This window comes from Propithecus coquereli, unplaced genomic scaffold, assembly GCF_000956105.1.
Source record: "Propithecus coquereli isolate 6110/MARCELLA unplaced genomic scaffold, Pcoq_1.0 Scaffold155, whole genome shotgun sequence".
Lineage (NCBI taxonomy): Eukaryota > Metazoa > Chordata > Mammalia > Primates > Indriidae > Propithecus > Propithecus coquereli.
The window spans coordinates 1088347-1106588 of NW_012139969.1; the positions used below are offsets into that span (position 1 = coordinate 1088347).

General features: G+C 47.1%; 1 protein-coding gene across 1 annotated transcript in view; it reads right to left on the reverse strand.

Annotated features, from left to right (window-relative positions):
* The window catches only part of ARID3B (AT rich interactive domain 3B (BRIGHT-like)), a 49006-nt gene that overhangs the window by 9668 nt on the left and 21096 nt on the right, over positions 1-18242 (reverse strand). The window contains exons 3-4 of the mRNA XM_012640665.1: positions 9628-9699; positions 9353-9425 (exon numbers count right to left, since the gene is read on the reverse strand). Coding sequence (XP_012496119.1) covers positions 9353-9425; positions 9628-9699 — 145 coding nt within the window. The remainder of the gene's footprint in view (positions 1-9352; positions 9426-9627; positions 9700-18242) is intronic.

Below are 18242 nucleotides of genomic sequence, written 5' to 3' on the forward strand. Positions count from 1 at the left end.
TCTTGCTGTGTTGCCCAGGCTGGACTGAACTCCTGGGCTCAAGCGATCCTCCTACCTCAGCCTTCTGCGTAGCGGGGACTATAGGTGTGCACCACTGCGCCCAGCTCAGCTGGGTATCTTGAAATACACTTGCTTCCTGCCTGTGGTGTGCCTGAGGAGACTAGCTGTACGTGTCTAATGCTCTAGCCCCCCGAACAGAAGTCACCTTCTCTTCCCAGGTCCTAGCATGGGCCATTAGGGTCATGACCCTTATTAAACCGATAGGGGAACTGAGGCCCAGAGTGGTTAGGCTCTTTGCTTCCTTCCAGGTCCCACAATAAGAAAACTAGCAATAGGAGAAGAATGGATGGAGAGTTGGGGATTTGGAGATGGCAAAGAAACTCTGACTCCATAGAGTGGGGTCAAAGGGAAGGGAAGACAGGTGCTAATGAGCAGAAGGCGGCTAGATGTGCGACAGACATGGTACACATGTGGCGGGCGGAGTGCTGAACCAGCACAGCGGGGCTTGCGCAGCTGAAGAAGTGCTGTCCTTCAGAAGGTCACCTTGGACAGCCAGATACCACATGGCTTTGGAACTCTGTCTGTGAATAGCTTTCGGAGTTTGCACTATATTCGTTTGAATCTCTTCAATGGTGACAAATCTTCACACATAGAGAATACATTTTGCTTTTGGAGATGGCCATCATTCACCTGGAGGCAAGCCAGGTGAAAAGGATGAAGGGACCAGGCGGTTTACACTATTTTTGACTGAAGGTCTGGACATAAATCATGACAGATTTTCTAGTGTGGTCCAAACTGCCTCTGAAGGCAACTCCCCAGAGAGGAATTACAAATCCATTTTGAGTAGTTATTGTACTAACTGTCTACCCATTTGGGATGGTTTCTTTGAAGGACAACATTGTTACAGTTGTAAAAATTGCATTAAAAATTAGCCTCTTTATAGTCACATGGAATGTGACTTATCAAACGGCTGAGGGCATATGCTTAGGACAGCATACATTCGTTTAGCTTGGTTTTAGGAACTTGTCTTAATTATGGAATAATGTTGCCAAATGATCTTGAAACAAACAGATGGTGTGGGATCTTGTCTGTGAAGGCCCCCTATGTGGCTTAAGACCAGGTCCATGGCCGGGCGCGGTGGCTCACTCCTGTAATCCTAGCTCTCTGGGAGGCCGAGGCGGGCGGATTGTTTGAGCTCAAGAGTTCGAAACCAGCCTGAGCAAGAGCGAGACCCCGTCTCTACTAAAAATAGAAAGAAATTAATCAGACAACTAAAAATACATAGAAAAAAAATTAGCCAGGCATGGTGGCGCATGCCTGTAATCCCAGCTACTTGGGAGGCTGAGGCAGAAGGATCACTTGAGCCCAGGAGTTTGAGGTTGCTGTGAGCTAGGCTGACGCCACGGCACTCACTCTAGCCCGGGGAAAAGAGTGATACTCTGTCTCAAAAAAAAAAAAAAAAAAAAGACCAGGTCCATGAAGTTCATGTCCACAAGCAATGGCACTGGTGGTCCAGTGGAATTCTCGCCTGCTTCAAGCAATGGCTCCTTCTACAGCCTTTCAGGGAAGGGAGCAAGGGGTCTCTGGGCTGTATTATATCTTCCTCTAAGGAGGCTCTTCACCTGAGAGAGACAGGCCTCTGTTCACAAGAAATGTAAAAGCAACCTGCAGAGTGCCAGGAAGGAGGCAAATACCCACTGAAGAGAGTTCTTTGTGGGTCAGTGGTGTTGGCCCTGCAGGAGACTGAATCTCTGCCCCCATCACGCCTCCCAGAGGCGGGTGAGCACCTGATGGGGAAGCCTGTGGACTGTCAGTCACTGCTATCAAAGCAGGAGCTGGGATTGAGGGTAATTAATCATGCTCTCTCTGACAGGAATCCAGGGCCTTATCTGTACCCCAAGAAGTGCTGCTGGTCTCCAGTTCCCTCCTCAATAAAGGAGACTGACAGTTGTAACAAAGAGGGCCCTTATCAGATTTCAGCCAGGGAGCCCAAGACAGCCCCAGGGACGGATGTAAAAGGCTTTTATGAGGGCCACAGGCCCAGTGAGGCTGGCAGGACTCCTGGGGCTTCAGCCCTTGTTGGTGGGAATTCTGCTGGGCCTGGCACTAGCAGCCAAAGCTGCGACCAGGAGCTTCCAGTGCAGATGCAGCCAAACAAAAGCTGCTCCTTGGCACTTTGCTTTCTTTCCTACCACTCAGAAAACAGAGATGTAGATGAGGGGTAGGGGTGAGGGCAGAAGGAGAAGAGATGGCCTCCTGTGGCTCTGGAGACAAAGATGGGAGATTGCAGAGAGTGCGCATGTTCTAGCGAAGACCAGAAGCAATCAGGGGAGCGACTCCAGACAGACTTACATGGCTGCCTTCCTGCCTACTGGCCAAGGGTGAGGGCCCAGGACCCAGGGCGTGGCCCTGCCAGGGACCCTTGCTGCTTTTTCCGGGCTTTGAAAGAGATCATTAATCATTTCCAGAGCCTGACTGTCAAGAAAGCTGACCAATGAGCCTAGAAGAGGTAAGACTCATGTTAAGCAGGGAACATGTACAGGCAGGCAGGCGTCCTGACCACTCCTCTGCATATTAAGTCTTGCCCTGCTCTAGTCCTGCTCCCCAGAAATGAGCAGAGAAATGACTGGTGATTGTTTTCCCTGATTTGTTTATGTAGAAAATATCTCCCTCTGAGAAACTGACAGCAGTGTCTGGCAGTCTGCAGTGTAGTTTGTAGATGGACTGTTCCACAGACAGGACAGAGGCAAGGACGTGCCAGTATCCTACACTGGGCTGAGCTTAAGCCCTCTACCTCCAACTGCCCACTGAGTGGGTCTACCTTACATATAGCGCATTAATCTTAAGTATACAGCTCACTGGATTTGTACTTCCATATCCACGCACGTACCAGCCCTCAGATCAACACACACATTTCCAGCACCCCAGAAAACTTCCCCAGTCAATATCCATGCCCCTCCCTATCCACCCTGGAGGTAACCATTATCCTGACAAACGCCTTCTTGGACTTTATACATCAATGTAATCACATAGTATTAACACATATTCTTTTGTGTCTGGCTTCTTGTGCTCAACATTAGGCTGTGAGTTATCCCAGGTGTGCCAGGCAGTAGTCAATGCTTTTTTGCTGCTGTGCAGTATTCCACTACGTGACTATGCCGGTATGTTTGCATTTTTTCCAGTTTGGGCTATAACAAGTTGTTGTTATGAGCATTCTTGCAGGTGTCTTTATGTGAACATAAGCACTCATTTCTGGTGGGTATGCACCCAGGAGCGGACACTGGGTAACAGGGACAGCACGTGTTTAGCTTTAGTGAATACTACTGAATGGATTTCCAAAATGGTTACACCCATTTACACTCCCATCAGGGAGGCATGGGAGCTCTGGTTGCTCTACAACCTGGGAGGCTAATTTTAAATTCATTACCTTTTTTGGTACTCCAGCCTGCACTGATCTCTTTAGGTGAAGTTCAACAATACATGTGATACCGTATTCTGTTATGGCTAACAGTAAAATTAGTGCTATGCCTGTGCCACGTCCTTCGGTAACAACTGCATTCAGAGAAGCTGGCCAAGGAGTCAGGGGGAGGTGGACTGTGGAGTTCTCTGCTTAGCCTGCGGCTGATCTCAGTCGTGCCCAGGCAGGGGCATACCTCAAGGGCTTTCTGGCCTGGGCAGTGCACAGCTGTCTGAGCTTCTGCTGCTGGCCGTCCCAGTAGGCTTTCAAGACCCAGCAGAGCTTCCCCACAGTGTAAGTGGGCCAAACCCTCATTTTAACCTTTCTCTATACCAACCCTTGATGATTTACTAAATATTGGCTCACCTTGGAGCAAAAGAGGCAAAACTATCAAATAACTCAATTTTACCATGTGCTAGAAGTACCAATAAAAGATTTCAAAGGGGAAGAGGCTGAATTTAATGACAAAAGTGGGCTATTCAAATTAATTGTGCCTTTGAAAACCCAGGCTCCTTTCCCATTATCATGGAAAACTGGGTTTTTATAGGATATTAAATCACTGTTAAAAATGGGGAAAAGAAAAACAGTATGTTTATCAACAGCAGCTGGATTACTAGGAGAGAGAAAAATATCTAGTCTTAGACAAAGGGCTAATCCTAAGACTTAAAGATTTGCATTTTAGTCTTTCCTCTGGGGATAAAGTTAGAAAATGAAGGCCCAAAGCCTATTTCATCTGACAAAGAAAATATATTTTAGTCTATCAGGAAGGGTGTCCAGAGTACAAACCATTTATTGCAAGATACAAAGAATACAGGAGAAACTGCTTCCACCAAAAGGCAAGGCAATATATATCATGAACATTTCCTTGCCTGAGATGGATAGATAAGCACACAACAGAAGGAAAAACACTCAAATTGCACTTTGAGGCAGACCAAGCCCTTTTCCCACAGTCAATTCTTTGTATATACACATCAAAAACAGATCCAACAATCCATTCGGGAAAACCAAGGTCAGTTTGCAGCCTTGAACAGAAGTGGTGGGGGCAGGAGGGCAGCTCTACAAGTGAGGTCTTGACAAAACTTGTCTTCCACAAGCCCGAGCAGTCCTTAGCCTGGTGTGTTCAGATGGGGCTGGGGCAGGAAAGGTGAGCCTTGCTTGTGGGCGTTCTCCTGTGCGCCTCACCCCTACCCCATTCTGCCTTGACACATGGCAGCCTCTGTGCCACTGTGAGTTGTCACATCTGCCCTTCCCTGGCATGAAGGCCCTTCTTGCACAGAGTTCTACCCCATGTTAACCAGCTAGGTGCTGTCAGACCTTCTCTGGACAGCAGGCCGGCACTGTCTGTGGGGCCCCGAAAGCTGCAGGACAGACAAGGCTTGCCTGCTGCCCCGGGAGGGAGCGACGGGCTTGCTGGAGCTAGGGAACAAGTTCGTCAGGCAGTACAGAAGGGTACACACTGGCCTGGGAGTTAGGGGACCAGTGCTGAGTCTGCTCTGTGGCTTTAGGTAAGTCACTTAACCACGGGGCGGATTCTTTATGGCTACAGGTGATAACCTTTGCTCGCTCTACCCCACAGAGCTAGAGCTGTGGGGAGCAGATCAGATAATGAGATGAAAGAGTTCTGTAAAGTACATGGGATAGTAAAAATAATAGCAAAACCACCATCATCACCATCCTGACTCTCTGGAAGACCATAATCCTGCTTCACCTCCTAGGGAGTAAGGGAACAAACCTTTCTTTCACACTGAAGGAAAAATGGCATTGTTTATACATAGCCTTTGCTTATTAGACTCATAAATTAGTCCTTCCCCTTGGGAACTGGAACACTAAATGGAAAATCTGTGAGGGTATGATATCTCAGAAACCACCCACAGTGAGTTAAATTAGCTAGACAATTTTATTTAGGACTGTTTGGCATTATTTTTGGCAAAGAAGTGTGTATTTTTTGCATACATACACACGCAGACACAGCATAAGGTAAGCAAAAAGGAGCACCAGAATCTGAAATCTAACCCGTCTTTTCTAGAGGAATAGTCTGGGGAGCGGGAGAAACAGAATTAAGGGCAACATGTTTAATTCAATTTGGCTTCAGTAAGCAAAAGAAGAAACGCACTGCTCAGCAAGGAAAGGGGTGAAGCATTTGGTCTTGGAGATTCTTGGTGTCGTTTTCACATAATTATTTTGATAGAAAATTCCTAAAGGGGATTTTCTTTTGTTTTTTGTTCACCAAGAGTAACTCAACAGACATAATCATGGATATGTAAGAACAAACACAGAAACTTTCAAGTTAATTCTAAATGAACTCTTTCATTTTGCAGATAAGGAAACTGTGGCCACCAGAGGGAAAAGACTGGCTCAAGATCACGGGGCAGGGAGGAGTGCCAGCCCTGGCTTTGCACTCGTCGGTCCAGAGCTCTTTTCACCTCCGCAGGCCTTCGAACACGGCTGCAGCAGCGCTGTTTCCTGAGACTGCGGGAGACAGTGAGCCCGAGGGGCACCGTCTCAGCCTCAGCCCACTCCACTCTGCTCGGGCTCCTCTACTGGCAGGCTCCTCTGCTGGTCGGGGAGGAGGCTACCTTGGTGCAAGTCACCCTGGTCTGGCCTAGAAACCAAGGTGCTGAGGGCTGAAAGGCCCATCTGTTGCAGTCAATTCACCTAAACATGTTAACAAGCGAGAGACACAGCACAAAGCAGCAGTTACAGCCTGTCCTCTTCTACTGGACAGCTGCTTTATCACTTGCAGCTGCAGTCATCTGGGGGAGCCTGCTGTGTGCTGCCTCCCTTGGAGCTCCGTCTGCTTCCTCTGCGGGTGCTGCCTGCTGCGTCAAAGCAGCCCAGCCCCACTCCCAGCCCAGCTGGGCATCACCAGGCCTTTCAAACTCAGGCTGTTTGCAGCGGCTCCTATGAAATCTACTGCTTATCCTTCACATGAGCTCTGGAGGCTGAGTTGCTGACCTGCTGCTGAGGTCTGTGAGGCTTTTCCTTGGTCCCAGCTAACAAGACCTGCCTTTTGAGTGCCCCAGACACTACTTTGGGAGTGACAAATAAGTCGCAAATGTCTAGGGGGCCTTGGTCTCACTATTCTGTAAAGAGCAAAGATAGTAAGCTTCACATGATTAAAAGTACAATCTGCTTCCAGCCCTCTTCAACCACCAGCTCTAATTTAGACTACCAAACAAGGGTTTTCTAGGAAGGAGATCACCGTAAATTTAAAGGGAACAACCTCCACATGACTTTCCTGCCTCATCTCCCCTCTGCAGCCCAACAAAGCCACAGCAAGTTTCCCGAAAGCCCTTGTTTTGCCTTCAATAACTTGGCTACTCTACAGACTGAAGTACCAACTTCTTGGCCAAACACGGCTCTTCAGATTCTGGTGCCAGCTGACCAATCCAGGATAGCCTCTGGGTCCAGGCCACAGACAAGAGGTCCTCCAACTGTGCCAGGGCCACACAGTGCCCTAGTGTTTCTGCCTCCATCTAAGGGGTTGCCTCCGATACACTGGAGCCACGGCTCCTCCCAGAGGCCTTCTCTGCACTCCAGCCCAGGATGGGGTGCCAGCATCCACTCCTTTGACACTCACTCACAGGAGGGGAGCTCGCAAGTACCACCTGACACAGCCCCACTCCCAGGTACCTGACTGGAGGTAAGATGACTTCCATAAAGAGTTTTCCTCTGCAGAGGAACTTTGTATCTTTACTCTCTTTCCCTACCCTTCTATGGCAGGGGGTCTTGACAGTGTGCAAATTTGTCCCCCAGGAGATATTTACAATGTCTAGAGACATTTTTGGTTGTCATGACTGGGGCTTGCTATTGGCATCTAGTGGGTAAGGCCACAGATACTACTAAACATCCTACACAGGACAGCCCCCACAACAAAGGACTATGCTGTCCCAAAAGTCAACAGTGCTAAGGCTGAGAAACCTCGTATTAGAGTAACTAACAAGTAGCAGACTAAACGGTCTCCTTTCTATTGGTAATGTCAGCAAATAGTGAAATATTTGACATAAGTGCTGAAGACAGGACAAAGACTTACTCAGGACCCGAATAATGATAAATTGACATTATCAAAGGGAGTCACTTACTCCTGCACGGGGTTTACTCAGAAATGTACTAGATAGCACTCCGCTCTTCTGCAGTCCCCGCGGCTGCAGAATAGCAGTATATGCAGCAAAGCCTGTTCTCCGCTTCAGACCCCAATTATAGGGCAGCTGAGCTACCCTGCACATGGCAAGCTGAGTCAAGAAAAACAACAAGACTGCTCATACAGCAAACATGTCCTGAGCACCTTTCACCTGGCCCTGTGCTAGCACAGGGGACACAAAGGAATGAAAAAGTGGCTGTCCTCGAGAAGCTCCTTGTCCAGTGGGGACATATGGTAGTAAACAATTACTGATCTCCACTCTCAGCTGATCTAACTTCCATTTTCCTTTAAAAATCCTTCTGGGAAGGGAGAAAAACAATAAAGTAGAAAACAAAGCAGTGGAGCTACAGTACTGATTAAAATCTATATTGCTATGGCGGCCCCTCTGAGACAGGATCAGCTCCTGGGTTTGTACCAGCTGGGCTTGCGGAGCTCGTAAATAATTAAAAGGTAATTGGAAGGGGAGACCAAAGTATTAAATGGATTTCTCTCTCGCAGGGCAACTAGGGAGTTTCATTGCTGCCAGTCACATTATCTTTCAGGGTTATATTCTTGTTTTTACTGACACATGCAGCTCCAGATAGCAGTTGGAGGAGTAAACTAATTAAGGCTGCTTAGACTGCTTTGATAGGCCTGGAGACTGGGGGGACCAAGACTCAAAACTTTCCATTGCCTTTTTATGCAACCAGCAGTGATAGGTATGCCACCAAAAAGGCAATAAGGCTTTGGAAAGTAAAGGAAGGGGAAGGAGATGGAAGGAGGGAGAGAAGAAGGGGGAGGAGGAGGGAGAGAGGGAGAGAGGGAGAGAAGTTAACTCAGAATACGTAACTGCTGGGGGCTGCCATTATACCTCGGCAGAGGATAAAGAGGAAGATTTCATTCCCGGGTCTCAATAAAGCTGCTGACACAGACACCAAGGGATGCATGATCAGATATAAGTAGGATCCTGGGGAAGAGTTTGGTGGGAACATCTCTCTCCTGTGGCTTTGTCCTGAGGGTGATGAAGGGGGAGCCACACAGGTTACCTTGTCGTAGAGAACCTGAGGTTCTGGCCATGCTTCCTGAGAGCTGCCCCACCTGGTGAACCCATTGCTGTGACAGGATATAAAGCCAGGAAGTTGAGTCACTGGGCTCAAGACTCAGTCACATCATGGTCCACAGTGGAGATGGCTACTGGGGGGTGAGGAGTGAGGAGAGGAGGACAGAGAACTGCGGGGGTACATTATAAAGCAGATGCCATTGTACCCTACAATTAAACTGCAGGAATGTTCCAACCAAGCCAGTGAATGCAAAAATCAAAAGCCAACAGAAAAGAAAAAAATAGTTGGCCTTTCCTTTCCATGGATCACTTCAGACCCTCCCCAAAACTGAGTGGCCTCTATTCTTTAACTTACCTTTCTCAGTCTCTGTAAGACTAGATATACCAACAAGAAGCCCCACATGCTAGTATAAGTGAAGCCCAGGCAGCTACAAGGCTAAAATAAAAGTATATTTGAATTTGAAATGATTCCAGAGACCAGGTAATTAGAAGAGAGACAGAGATAAGGCAGGCCAAAACGTGGATGATCATTCCATCCATTTTTTTGCCAAGGCCCTCTCTGCCCTCTTCTATCTGGCTGTAAATTGTTTGGCTAAATCCAGAACTAATCAGCAGTAAATGTCTCTTGTCCACGGATGGCTAGCAGTGACTAGCACACAGTAGGCACTCAATAAATATTCACTGAACCAAAATGACGAGCAGATGGCACACTCACCCCTCTTCTGCATAAAGACGAAGAGGTCATCCAGGAACTCTTTCCTTTCAGGATCGCCGTCCAGTTCATACAGCTGCAATCCCGATCCCCCAAGAAAAAAACACAATGAAAAATTCCATTTTGCTGCAGGAAGTCTTACATCAGAGCTACTACGACCATCTAAATACCTACAAATGTGACTTTTTGGCCACTCCTGTCCTTATTCCTTGTGAATCGGACACAACTACTCACTGCAGAACTGTCCCTATCTTTATGACAAAGGACATATTACAGACCTTAGCAAAATCACGAGAGATCTCTCTTCCCCGGCCTCCATCTGCATCATCACTCCAGGCCAGACCACCATTCTAGAAGGGAACAAAATGCAAAGTTGACAGGCGAATAGGAGGAGAATGAGTGGTAGAGGGCAGGGCAATCATCTAGGGGGAAGATGAAGACTCTTAGCAATGGTGCTATCCTGGCTCACACTATAAAAGATTGCTCAGGTGACCACCTCTGCCACCCTTACAGGGACACCTTTTTTTCGCTTTTGAGTATGGTTCTAGAATAAGAGGGAGTCAGGTGGAAGATTTTACCTTGTTGGAGAAAGACGGGTGTCATTTTTACTTGATGATCCTGAAGAGGAGGACACAAAGGCCCAGGTTGCTGAGAACCTGCTCATTCCCAGCTGATCTTCCAGAAGCCATCACTGAAATGTACCACTTTTTTGCAGGTTGTAAAGATACCTCACCTGGTTTCCCACACAACACTGTAAGTGGGGGGGGAAAGGACCAAAGGGATCTTGGAGTTGTGGTCCCTCAGCCAAGCCTCGCCATTAGAAGCCCTAAGCCTGGCCGGGTGCGGTGGCTCACGCCTGTAATCCTAGCACTCTGGGAGTCCAAGGTGGGAGGATCGCTCAAGGTCAGGAGTTCAAGACCAGCCCGAGCAAGAGCGAGACCCCGTCTCTACTAAAAAATAGAAAGAAATGATCTGGACAACTAAAAACATATATATATATAAATTAGCTGGGCATGGTGGCGCATGCCTGTAGTCCCAGCTACTCGGGAGGCTGAGGCAGAAGCATCGCTTGAGCCCAGGAGTTTGAGGTTGCTGTGAGCTAGGCTGACGCCACAGCACTCTAGCCCGGGCAACAGAGCGAGACTCTGTCTCAAAAAAAAAAAAAAAAAAAAGAAGCCCTAAGCCTAATGGTAAGAAGTCCTTGGTAACTCCTGAGGGCCACCCTAGCCTGAGATCACTCCCAAGGTACAGACTCTGTGCCACTAGGGTGAGAGTTCATTTTCACTAGAGAAATTATAAAACCTAAGCCTAATTTAAGTTTAGGTTAAAGCAATACCATTCAACTGAATAAGAGGAAATGGCCAACAGGGCTTTGTTTATATTCCTTAAGTTGGCTTCCTACCTTTAGTCGATCAGGCAACTCTTATTCCTCAAACCAGGCATCTCTACCGTGGAAGCCTTCCCTTCACTTGCAGCTGCACTAAGTACTCAGAAGCAATCTCTGCCCATTTCTACCTTAGAATTTAACATATTACTTTGGAAGTATCTATCACCCCCAAAATATGGTAAGCTCCTTGACAGCAAAGGTGTCTTTGTCCCCAACAGAGCCAATAGCCTGGCACACCAATTAAGTACCTCTTCAAAAAATATACAAACACATATACTCAAAGACTACGAGCTAGTGGGGAGTATGAAATCTCATGGTATGACTGCTGTTCATCCACAACCCACTGGTCAGTGGAGGACCCAGTGGATGGGACCGGACACACTGAGCCTGTAAGAGCCTATAACTCCCGCTTCTCCCCCAGGACCACAGGCACATGCACACGCATGCGACCTAGCTGGCTGGGGTGTGTATGTGGTGGGGGAAGGGCACACGGGGTGAGGCGGCAGAGGTTTCTTGGCACAAAATTCTTTGGACTGCACAGATATCTCATTCTAAAACCATGCCAATGAGATGAAAGCCTAGTTGAATTCCTTTCTCTTCCCCCTTCTTCTATAATAAAGCAGGAGGCATTATTCGTGTATATTTTGGGGCCACACTTCACTTACCCTACTCAAAGTGGGCTCTGAGATGCAGACCCACTCCCCGATAGCAGCAATTCAGCACAGAGTGAGGTAAGTATACCCAACAAGAAGTGACACCCTATCAGCTGAAATGAAACAGGCTACACTAAATTGTTTCCCGGCTTATCTGGTAAAGACACGCGTAAGGAAGTGCGCAGTGAATGCTATCTGACTGTGTGCACTCATCATCTCTCAAGGCAGATACTGTTAGAAACCTTTCTATGGCACCTTCAGCTCAGGGAAGCCAGTAACCAAGCAGGAGGCTTGTTGTTTTTTTAAAAAAAAGCTAAAACTCTCCCCACATTGTAATTACAGTCACCAGAAATCTGGTGTCATCCGGCGGCAACTAGCACAATGAATAATCGAGATGAATTATGCCTGTCAGGTCAGCAAAACCAGACAGAGTTACATTCCCCCTTTCAAAGGATTCAGTAGGTTGCCCTAATGCTCAGTGATTTTGTTTGAGCCAGTAATTCCTGCTGGAAAGTCAATTATCCCGGGAGCCCCCATCGGCTGAAAGACATTCAATAGGGGATCATTGCCGCTTCTGTTATGTCAGCTGTTTACTGCAGCAGCTCGATGGCCAGAGCTCTGAAGCTGATCTCTTGTTCACAGGAGGATTCTTTCTCTGCCAGTCACCAAGAGAGATGAAAACACCTTCTTTGCTAATTACAGTAACTTCCAGGCACTCTGAATGCTCAAACTATTTAACGCTCAGTTGGGTAGAGAGGACAGAATCCACAACCCAGAATCTCAGACAGGGCTGTCCGCAACAGGAGAGGAGTGTGAAAACAAGCACGCCAGTGTGACCACTATGTGACTATGTGTGAAAATAAACACCAGAGTGCGAGAGCTCAACTCCACGAACAGAGCAGAATGTCTTGGCAGGCTGGGGGCTGGGGCCATCAGCTCCTCTCGGCTTCTGCAGCTCTGCCCAAACTGCATGAGAAGCGAGCAGCAGGATGGTGAGTGACAACTTGCACTAGCCATAGCCCACTCAGTGTGACCCACTTGGCTTGAAATGCCTCTAGCTCAGTGACCACAGAAGACAGGGAGACAGATAGAAACTGTCTGTTACTCTGTTGAAAGAAACATGGGAAAAATTGTTGCCCAGAGTAGAGGTGTCTTCTGTCCAATTCCAAGGCAAAATATTCAGCTGGGGCTGTGGAGAAATGTCCGATGTGCTTTAATTTCTTTGTCTTGAGGCAGTTAAACTTTGATCCCGCCTCCCAGAATTTTCTGGCTGAGGTGAGAGTAATTCCTGAGCCCGGCCTGCCTTTCCTAGACCAGGTGGAGCACCCTTTCCTCCATGAGCCTCCTGCCTCTGCACAGCCCGCAGAGTCAGCACCTTTCTGCTCTGGGCTCTGTCGCCTCATGTTCTGGCTACTTGTGCCCCTATGTCCCCAGTCTGTAGGCATCCTGTCTGGGTATCCCCAGACCCTAGTACACAGAAAGCACTGACACAACTATCGAGAAGACAGAGATGGGCTCCCCTGTGGGCCCCCAAACCCCACAACTCCTGTCTTCCCCTCCTCCTTTCACTGGGAGGGTTACAGGCCTAAGCAGTTGTTTTCTTGGTTCTTAACTCTGACCAACTACTATAAAACATGGCTCACTTATGCAATTCAAGCTTATGTGCAGGAGATTTCTTGGCCTATCAACAGGATGTGAGTGTGACTACTAGAGTTATGAGCCCAGAAATAATTTTTTCTTGGATGCTGCCTGTGGCTGACTGAGGCTGTGCTGGTAGAAGAAAGCAGGGAGCGACAGAGGCAGATGGCGTGTGGGGTAAACACACCCCAAAAGAGACAGCCTAACATTTTAGGGATCAAGAGGGGTCAACAGGAAAGCATTTCAGTTGAAGGGCGAAGACTGCATGAAGTCGGACCTGCCGGGAGCAGGCTTTGCTGCCCATTGGCAGCAGGCAGCAGTGCTAAATAGCCCTGAAATGCTGTGGGGAGCCCACAGTAGCTGCAGCCGTCACTTACTGCCATTTACAGCCTTCTCGGCCTCCTCTACTTGAGAATTCTCTTTTAACATCTTTGATCTCACCAGGAGCTCACAGGAAACTGACCGTTTGTTCCCACATACCCACCCAAGACTAGCTTTGGCTACTATACCCACATTCAGCTCATTTTCCCCAAGAAAACTACACAGTGTTTTGCCTTTAAATCCCTCAAAAATGGCAGCGAAAGAAGGTTGAGGGGAGGAGAAAGGGGAGCAGGAAGCTAGTGTCTGTGTGCCTTCTGCTTCCCAAGGACTGCACCGGGAGCCTTACAAGCATTTTCTCACTTCTTTCTGTAATGGAGAAGTGGTTATTTTAGAGATGGGAAAACAGTAGCTCGAATTCAAGTACCTTGTCCAGGGTCTCAGAGTTTCTAAGTGGCAGTGTCAGGATTTAAACTCAGGCCTGTGTGGCTCTCTTTGTTACACCACGCTGCCCCATGGGATAAAAGAACAGTAGAAAGTGTTCTGGGTGGGGAGATGAGGAAGGAAGAGAGGGAGAAAAAAAAGTGAGAATAAAGTTCTCTGTTCACAAAATGCTAGAATGCACAAGCCATGGCACTGGGCAGCTCCATCGATGGGAGGTCCTTTTAGTCCCTGTTTTATCTCACTGGTTTCATGCGGGTACTTCAGCCAAATGAAAACCACACTTGCCCAGGGGAGTTATCTGGGGTTCTGGGGGTACTAAAATAAGAATTGCTAACTTCTTCGCTCTCCCTCCAAAACAGATCATCCATGGCAGGATGAGCCCCATCCTCCCCCAGAAGACAGGGGGGATCAGGCGAGAGAGAGAAAAGAGTTACACCTCTGAATGGACCAGAAGAATATGGCAGGTGGCACGGTCACATGCACCCACGAAGCCTTCAGAAAATAATCAATCAAGGTCTAACCTCACTGCTACTCAAAATTAAAATAGTGCTTCCGCAGCGTCTCAACCTTGGAACCCATCTCAACGAACAGAGGGGAAACAAAAAGATTCACTACCTTTGAAAAACTAAAAGGTTGCCTTGTGGAAGAGTAATCAGGCTTTTTTTTTTTTTTTCCTTCTCTCTAAAGCCCGAGAGGGCAAAATTATAGTGACTGGGCAGAAGTTACCAGAAGGAGGATTTCAGGTCTACAGAAGAAGGATTTTTTTTTAAACAGCTAGAACTGCCCAGTAATGAAGTGAGCCCTCCCAGGAGGTGGAAGCTTCCTGTCTCTGGATGACCATCTGTCTGGGATGTCATGGTGTAGAATCCAACATGAGACAGGATTGGACAAGACAGCCTCTAGGGGCCCTTTCTGTCCTGAGAAGTGAACATCCAATGACGAATTCATTCAACACAGACTTCCTGAGAATCCACCCCAGGTACAGCATTGTGCGAGCTTCTGAGGAGAATACCAAAAAACTAAAAAAAAACAAAAGTGGTTCCCACCACTGGGATTTTATCACAGAGTTGTAAAAACAAGCTGAACACACACAAAGCATTTAGTAGCGCAAGGCAACAAGTGCCAAAACACACAGTACCCAGGAGGCGGAAGAAAAGGCTGGGCGCTGGCCTTGAAGAGTGGGTTGAGGGGAGACTTACGGTTTAGGTGAGCATGGAGTGGGGGTAAACAAGGCATGTTTTGGCAGGGAGCATGGAAGGACAGCAAGTGTGAATAGCTAAGGTGGAAGTAGGCTGTGAGATGCCCTGAATACCAGGAGGAAATCTTAACTCTGAACTGTGAACGGTGGGGAAGCAGTGGATATTTTCCGAACAGGAAAAACAAATGATTAAATCAACGTTTTAGGTTGCTTTGATGACCCATTTGTGTTGGAAAAATATCGTATATACATATAAATGTACACAGACACCTAATTAGATCCGGATTACAGGGGACTTCCACTTTTCAATTTTTTTCATCATATTCATTGATGTATTATACAAACATTTGACCACCTAGGATATACTAGATAAAAGCCAATTGTGTTAATATTTTTTTATTTTTTTATTTTTATTTTTTGAGACAGAGTCTCACTCTACTCCCCTGAGTAGAGTGCCGTGGCATCAGCTTGGCTCACAGCAACCTCAAACTCCTGGGCTCAAGCAATCCTCCTGCTTCAGCCTCCCGAGTAGCTGGGACTACAGGCATGAGCCACCATGCCCGACTAATTTTTTCTATATATTTTTAGTTGTCTAGCTAACTTCTTTCTATTTTTAGTAGAGACGGGGTCTCGCTCTTGCTCAGCCTGGGTTCGAACTCCTGAGCTCAAACAATCCGCCTGCCTCGGCCTCCCAGAGTGCTAGGATTACGGGCGTGAGCCACCGACAATTTTATATTGGCCGGGCGCGGTGGCTCACGCCTGTAGTCCCAGCTGCTCGGGAGGCTGAGGCAGGAGGATCGCTTGAGCCCAGGAGTTTGAGGTTGCTGTGAGCTAGGCTGACGCCACGGCACTCTAGTCCGGGCAACACAGTGAGACTCTGTCTCAAAAAAAAAAAAAAAATTGTTACTATTTTCTAGATTAACTTTTGAATCATTTGTCAAGACCTATCATTTGCCACCGCCCTCCCAGCCCAACAAAGAAGATTTGGATTGCACTGAAATTATGGAATAAGTCACCATAGGACTGATGCTTTCAGTGTCTAGTCTTTCACGTAAGAGAGTAGTATGACTCTTCATTTAATCAAATATATTCTTAATGCCCCTCAGTAATGATTTATAATGCCAATATATTACTTTGGTGAACAGTATTGAAGATCTAAGAGGGAAAGCCAGCACCGTGCTGGGCGGCTCTGTGAGACTCCGGCCTAGGAGGGAAGGGAGCAATAGAACTGGGAGAAAGACTGTCCTAAGATGCAGCCAAGTCAGAGAAGCAGCTGGATCTGGACGGAGGGAATGAAAGAGAAGGATTAATCTGAATTCTTATAGTGAGAAAGGTATGTTCTGATGCAAATAGAAGCTGGGCAGCAGATCAAGCAGCAAGCCTTTAAGCACTAATGAAAACAGACCACTGTCTAGGGGGTGGGTTGACAAAACCAATCCCACAGCCCTAGAGAAAGCCAAGTGAGGGCAGCTGGCAGAGGCAGGAGCCAAAAGCCTACTGCTAACCTTCCCGAGAGGAGAAAAGGGGAGATTTAACAAACATCTCCTGACCCAAGAAGGCTACCTTGGGCCTTTCTTTTTACCAGGATTTGAAAAAGAAAAAAAAAACAAACAAACCAACTCCACCAGACCACGCCTCTAAGATCTCAGGAGCCAGCACTGCATTCCTTAGAGCTGTACCTCCCCAGAGACAGGAGTGCCTGACTTTAAAAGCAATTAAGTATCTAGGCTATTTTAGGATTACTCCTTGACCACCTGGAATATCTTATTAAAGCACAGCTCAGATGTCCAAAGCAATTTTAGTTCCCATTCCTCATTCTTCCCCAAGGCAAGAGTTAACTCTTTCTTAGGGTTTAAAGTACAGGGGCTAAACTACCAAGTTTTTGCTGGGGTTCCCAATATTCTGAAACCTCTAAGAAACTGTCCTGTCCTTATATCACCATTATGCATCCTGCCACCTTTTATAAAGATTCTTGAGAGGTCTCTGAAGACACCAAAAGTAAAGTGTTTCCATCCTGTCTACTCTCTAATCTAATAAATTATGAACCCCAAGGTCAAGGATCTAGGCAAATTTTTAGGACCTGAATCTGAAAGTAGTCATTAGCAAAATCACTAGACTTCAAAGGGGCTGATGCCAAGGTCACGGATACTAATAAACTGCTTCAAAATACAAAATTTAACTAAAGTATTTAGGCTGAATATGGCTGCTGTTAGTTGTTTTTTTTTCTTTTCTTTTCTTTTCTTTTTTAATAAACAACAATATAAACTACCTTATCTTTGACCAGGTCCATGGCTCTTGTAAGTATTACACGTACCACATTTATCACTGCTCTATACTGCTGGCCTGGTTAATGATGTTGTAATGTTAAAAGTCCAATTCCCAGATCTTGGTATGAAAAAAAAACAGTCTTTGCCCTCCCACCAGTTTTAACTGACTCCAGGAGACAATGAGACATGCACAAGGGGCTAATGGGCAGGATTACAGGAGAATCCTAGGAGAGGGGAGCCCCAGGAAGTAAAACAGATACTGTTATAAGCAACATTGTTGGACTACAAAACCCGCCTGATAAGATCAGGATTACTGCTCTTAACTCAATCACTCAGGCCTTAGAAGCACTGGAGCTATAATTATCAGATGCACACCTTCCGCTGTCAGGTAACTTTAGCAGGAACGAGAAAGAGCCTGCCTGCCCCTTACTAGCAATGGGAGATCAATTCAAACTCGGTGGGTTGGAAAAGGAGCTAAGGGACACCTTTCTGATTAAGCAGTAGAAAGGGGGCAGGGGGTGGGAGGCACAGAGGCCAGCAGTCCTACCTTTCCACTGGGCACAGAATCACTCCATGCAATGATCAAGAAGACTGCCCAGAAATAGGATGTTCCTACAAAAGGGGGGAAAAAACTAAAATGCATCGCTGGTGATGAGGACACCCCGATGCCAAGGCACGAAATGGCCCAGCCAATTCAAGTCTGAGAGCCACAGAGGAAAGTCCCAGTCCCTTTTCTCTGCAGAATCTGAGCTGCCAGCGCTCTGGCTTATTCCCACACTTGAGCTACCACCTGAACTTCCATAATGCTTGCTGACATCCACTTACACCACAGAACTCTACTCAGATTTGCACGAGGTCAGAGCTGGAGAGCCTAGTAGGAAAACCTCATCGGACCTTCGATGTGACAGAAGGGAAAACAGACCTAAAGGTTAGGAAACTTGCCCAAAGTCAATGCCTCACAAAAGTTTCATAAAACTTTTTTTTTTTT